Raw genomic sequence first — 6,103 nt, 5'->3', positions numbered from 1 at the left:
GATGTTGGAGTAAAGTGACTTGAGCTAAGAGCCTGGGTCTTTTCTTTCTTACCTGGATCACCTGATGCCCTTAGAAGATTACGTTCATTATGTGGGAAAATTGTTCAGGTGCCTTTAAAACTGTGCCAGTTCTAGAGCACATATATGTGGAAAATGAAATGTGCCCTGTGGGGGGCCCAAAACAGTTTGACCACGCAACTGCCATGACAGGCTTAGAGGCCCAGACACAGCTTCTGTAACAAGCTTACTGGCAGGTAACACCCAGATCCAGAAAAAGCCATAAGCTGACTCCACCCAGGGAGGGCCTGCATCTAAGGGGAAATACCTGACATTTCAAACATTTCCTATATCCCTAGACAAATGTCAGCCAATCAGGGTCCTGAACCCTGGAAATCCCTCACCCCAACCTCTGCTATGATAAAACCCTACCCGTTTGGGCTCTGGGCTCTCTGCTCTCATCACTGTGTTGGACAGAGAGTCCAAACTCCGAGCTTGAAAATAAAGGCTCTTTACTTTTACATATGGGATTTGGTCTCCATGATAGTCTTTTGGGGGGTCTCTTCCATCCAGGCATAACATGCCCAAGATATCTTGTCACATCTCATGCATCTTCCTTCTGTGTGGAAACAGATATAGGGTATGCTTTGGTCTAGCCATTTGGGGACATTTCTCTATTCCCTTTCTGATGTAGAGCACTGCATTTGCAAAGCAATTCCCTCATAATCCAAGTAGGTTTTGAATCCTTTGGGAGAAATTTAACAAATAATGCTGACTACGACACTGTCCACCGAAGACCTATGCTGTGCCTCCCGAGAGTATAATTATACCACTGATTTAATTCCTAAGACAGGGAACATGTTCATGGTTTTGTGACACAGGGGCAGAAACAGACTCGGCACTTGTGAAGCCATCGATCTCAGACTTTAGTATGTGCGAATCGTCTGGTGACTGGATACAACCACAGATTCCCCATTGCTCCACCTCAGGGAACTAGACTCAACAGGTCTCAGATGATTCGGAGGAATCTGTATTTTAGTCAACTGTCTCTGATTTGGGGGCTAATGGTGCTGGTGGTGCAGTGATGACACAGAACACCTAGGATTACCTGGGGTCTTTTGGAGACAAGCTCTAGGGACAGTTCCTACTCAGCAGATACAGTGGCTGGCTTCTGGAGCACCGTATTGAGCCATAAGTCAGCATGCTTCATTCTCATGGCTGTTTCTGCCCTAGGGCTGGGGCATGTCTAGGCTGTTTACACCATTCCATTGTCAAAGACTTTTAATGTCCATGAAATACAGTAGTTCTAAAAACAAATGGGTGAGAAGCGGCTGGCTGCCGGCCAGCGGCTGGCCTCAGCTAGTGCTGAACTTGTTGGAGGATCAGCTGCCGGTTCCCAACTTCATTGTTTTCTATTGTCACTGACAGGATTCCAGCTTACTCTTTTCTGCAGATCTAGGCATCACGTGGTAGCAGAATGTTTTCATTGTGTGTGCTGAAGCTTGACGTCCTATTAGTTTGGAAATCCTAAAAAGGTTTTTTTTTGAACCCAACTGAAACACTTGAACCAAAGAGGAAAGGTAGGAAGGGTGAGGGAAACGATAATTGCAGAAACCACATATCCCCCTCTGCCTCCTGTCCCACACAGTGATAATTATTAATTCTAAAATACATTTACTGTTTCACTATTCTAAGTGTAGTAAACACTTATTGTAGATAGTTTAGGAAAAAATAAGCACAAATATTTAATTTGCTTATAATTCTCCCAGTTAAAAATGACCACTTTAGAGTTATAATTTTTTTTTCTTTTTTGATTATCTTTTTTTTGGTGCGGCTGAAAAGATGGCTCAGAGGTTAAAAGCACTTGCTTCTCTGGCAGAGGACTCAGGTTTGATTCTCATCACCCATGTCTGGTGGCTCACAATTGTCTATAACGCCAGTCCCAGGGGATCTGACACCTTCTTCTGGCCTTCACAGGCACTGCATGTAGATGGGACACGTACATGCAGGCAAAACACCCACACACATAAAATGAAAAAAAAAAAAAAACTTCAGTTTTTTTCTCTTTGGAGTTCTTTTACATTGCTTTGCAGGTCACAGGAAAAATGCAGATGTTATTTCTTTGTTCCTACCTCCTCCTTCTTTGTGTCCATAAGTGTGTGTGTGTGTGTGTGTGTGTGTGTGTGTGTGTGTGTGTGTGTGTGTGTGTGTGTTACTGGGTATTGAACTCAGGGCCTCACACATGCTAGGTAAATGCTCTATCACTGAGCTACACTTCTAGTGTTTTTTGTATTATTATTATTGAAACAATTCCACTAAGTCACCCAGGAAGGCCTTAAACTTATGACCTACTTTTCCAGTCTCCTAAGTAATTGGAATTACAGACCTGAGTTACCTCGCCCAGACAGAAGCTTCTTTTTATACAAATATTGAGAAAGCATAAGGGCCCCTGTCCTTCTTCTGTTCAGGCGTTTCATTGGAGTTCAAGAGAGCTACGAAAATAACTCTTTTAAAGCACTGAAGTTTGAGAATGCACCATGGATCTGATGTCACCCTAGTATCCAGAACACTTGACTGTGACTCTTCTGGGTGACACAGACTCCATCCCACGGGAGGACAAATGATAAGAAGTGACATTGTGGATCCCCTGGAAACCCAAAGGGGAAAGCAGTGTTCGTTTAAAAGGGACATTCTTTTCCCAGGGGGTAATATAGGTGAATAAAAAAAAAATACAAAAGGGAAGGACATGAGCGCTTCTAGGTATTGTGGGGGAGACGGTTTACTGCAGATAAAAAAGGGAGAGCGTAGCCAGAGGCAGGGGCATCTGGGAAAGTCCAGAGTAAACATGACCCTGAGCTGGACCATGTGAGGAGGGGGTGTTAGGATTTTGCCCCCACTCCAGCTGCATGACTGCACATGCGCAGTTCAGGAGCTAAGCAAGGGGTCTTGTGTCCTACGTCATCAGTGTGCACTAAGTGATTAAGTATGTGTGGTGTGTTCATGCAATTTGGGCATGTGTGGCATAGTTCCATAAGGCTGCCTATGCATGTTCACGGGTATCCTTAAAAAGCTGGACACTGGATGCGGAGTCAACATGAGGATTGAGAAATGTTACTTCTGTTCCGGGCCGATCTACCCGGGCCACGGCATGATGTTCATCCGCAATGACTGCAAGATGTTCCGATTCTGCAAATCCAAGTGTCATAAAAACTTCAAGAAGAAGTGGAACCCACGCAAGGTCAGGTGGACTAAAGCCTTCTGGAAAGCAGCTGGCAAGGAGCTCACCGTGGACAACTCATTTGAATTTGAAGAACGTAGAAATGAACCTGTGAAATACCAGCGAGAGCTCTGGAGTAAAATCATTGATGCAATGAAGAGGGCTGAAGAGATCAAGCAGAAAAGCCAGGCTAAGTTTATAATGAACAGGTGGAAGAAAAACAAAGAGCTACAGAAGGTTCAGGACACCAAAGAAGCCAAGCAGAGCATCGATCTTATCTGGGCTCCTCTTGCAGGCAAAGGAAAGCAGCTGGAAGAAAAAATGGTCCAGCAGTTGCAGGAGGATGTGGACATGGAGGATGCTTCCTAATGGTGCCTCCTGCAACCCGCCCTGGGCACAGTGGAAACCAGTGGAGACTGTCAGTCCCTAAGTTACTGATTGGTTACATAAGGTCCCTCAGACAAAGGTGTTTCACGAGCTTCCCTCTTATACTGCAGCCTGTAGAAGCATCCATTGTGGGTGTTAGATCTCAGCTCAATGTTCTGCCTCACTGTGCTATGCTCACATAAACACAAAGGTTTGTGTGTAGATGAAGGCAAGAACTCTGGGCATCACATGGTTCGAGTTGTTGCTTAATGGCACCAGGCAAAATTTCTGTGCTGACTGTCTTGCTAGTGTGAAATCTGTCGTGATGTAATATTTTCCTTGCACTAGGACAGTCTGTTTATTAGGGTCATTGAAGCAGAGGTTGCAACAAGGAACTAACCATTCTCAGGACAACCTCAGTCTCTTGCTTTGCTTTAGTCTGGTTAGTAGCTTCTTAGAGTTGCATGCTGGCCGCATACAATGCTACAAGGCAGCTGAATTAGGCTGGGCTGTCTGCCCTGCTTCAGCCATTCCAATAGGCGGCCTGTGAGGGTGGGGGTGGGACGTGGTTGCATAAATTTTGCCGGAATGGTACCTTCTTACTGCTTTGGAGAATGCTCAATTTCAAGTTGTGACTTCTGGCCCAACAACCCTACCCCCCAGTTCTCTCTAGCCCAGCAATGGTCTAGAAGCCGAAGAATCTTGGTACTTTTTAAAATTTATTGTGTGGTTTTCTTTTTCATTTTTTTGAGACAGGGTCTCTCATATTATGTAGCTCTGGCTGTCCTGGAACTTGCTATGTAGACTAGGCTGCGTTGAACTCACGGAGATCCACCTGCTTCTGCCTCCTGAGTGCTGGGATTAAAGGTTTACACCATCACACCCAGCATTTTTGATTTCCTTAAAGGAAACAATTGTTTTTGGAAAATAGAATTTATGGATATTGCTTATTATTTGTACATAAATAAAGCCATTTCTAAAGTAAAAAAAAAAGCTGGACACTGACCCCTCCCATTCTCTTCTCTGGTCTCTCTCTCTGCTCTCGGCATGTGCTTCTCCCCAGGCCTGGTTCTTTTGCTCCCCAGCCCCCAATTTAAAGCTCTGATATTGGGTTTTGCCGTGGCGTATGCCTCATTACCTTTCCGAATGATAACCAGTGCTGCTTATCATTTTTAAACCAATGGGGGGGGGGTAGGGGGAGAGGAAAGCCGGACCAAGAGGCCAGGAGGGTAAAGGGCCAGAGAGCCAAAATGGCTGAGTTATAAAGGGAAGGGCAACTGGGGAAATGGCAGCCCAATGCCCTCCCGCCCCAACTGGAGAAATTTAGGGTAGGGGGTGGGGCATGCCAACCAGGAGTCCCTACCCAGTAACAGCTGGGGACTGAGGAATGCAGGGAGAACCTGGTGGCCATTGTCCACCTTAATATGTTAAATAGGAACTTCAGCTGTTTGTCCTAACAGTAGGGACTAGGTCTAACTGCCTAATCAACCACCCTGTGTTCTTATAAACAGTTTGGATACCTAACAGTTAAGCCTACAAAGTCACCAACTGCATTCCTCTATGGTGGACCAGGTCTGAGAAATATTTCTTTCTCCTCCTGGAAACGTAGCAACTACATTCAGGGAAAAAATAATAATACATGATTAATTTTCCTGATTTAGTGGTTTCTCTGAGAAGCAAGCCTATGTAGAAGTGGTTTGGGTTTGTCTGCCTCAGAGTTTTATTGACAATGATTAACCCCCTGTATTTGTATGATAAAATGCATTTATTTATCTATCTATCTATCTATCTATCTATCCACCTACCTATCATCTATCTATCTATCTACTTATCTATCTATCTATCTATCTATCTATCTATCTATCTATCTATCTATCATCTATCTCCCTATCTATGGGATTTATTAGTGTAGCTTGCAGGTTATGGTCTGACTGTTCCAACAATGGCTGTCTCCTGATGCAAAGTCCAAAAATCCAGTAGTTGTCCCATCCATGAGGCTGGATGTCTCAGATGGTCTTCAGTATATACCAAAATCCCAAAGAAATAGGGTCTTATGTAGTTGTTTTCAACTTTCCTAGAGCCAAGACCCTTTAATACAATTCCTCACACTGAGGTAATTATTAGTCAACTCAGAACCATCCACATTCCAGAACCTGGTGCTTCCTCATCCTTAAGCTGCCTTCGATGACTCAGTGCCAATGTCCCCTCCATCACTAATGGCCAACGCAACAGGTTTCCACTGCCACCACCATCACCATCACCATATTTTCTGTGTGCACATGCCCCATAACCCCCCTGTAAAGCCTGCCATCATGACCTGGTCTGCTGCTGTCCCCATCTCCGTCAGAGGCTGCCAATTTATCCTCTCCTCCCCAATAAGTCTCTTGCATGAGGTCTGTTGTATGATGTGGTTTTTGTGACATTCCTTGGCCCAGGATCACCAAGATACTCTTTTGCCACAAAATCCTTTCAGTGACCCCCCCAAACACAAAATTGTTTTAGTTGCTACTTCATAACTATAAT

General features: G+C 44.6%; 1 protein-coding gene across 1 annotated transcript; it reads left to right on the top strand.

Annotated features, from left to right (window-relative positions):
* Window positions 1-3,086: 3,086 nt before the first annotated feature.
* LOC128111856 (probable ribosome biogenesis protein RLP24) lies at window positions 3,087-4,152 on the top strand. Its single transcript, XM_052740307.1, has one exon. It carries the CDS (start codon window positions 3,092-3,094, stop codon window positions 3,581-3,583), a length of 492 nt encoding a protein of 163 aa, XP_052596267.1. The 5' UTR covers window positions 3,087-3,091; the 3' UTR covers window positions 3,584-4,152.
* The last annotated feature ends 1,951 nt before the right edge of the window (window positions 4,153-6,103 follow it).

Source organism: Peromyscus californicus, unplaced genomic scaffold, assembly GCF_007827085.1.
Source record: "Peromyscus californicus insignis strain IS unplaced genomic scaffold, ASM782708v3 Scaffold_16__1_contigs__length_79575227, whole genome shotgun sequence".
Classification (NCBI taxonomy): domain Eukaryota; kingdom Metazoa; phylum Chordata; class Mammalia; order Rodentia; family Cricetidae; genus Peromyscus; species Peromyscus californicus.
The sequence above is the reverse complement of the archived record's forward strand: the minus strand, read 5'-3'. Positions and strand labels throughout refer to the sequence as shown.

Bases quoted from the DNA above. Each gene is read 5' to 3' on its own strand.
- LOC128111856 (XM_052740307.1), top strand. From the start codon at position 3,092: ATGAGGATTGAGAAATGTTACTTCTGTTCCGGGCCGATCTACCCGGGC.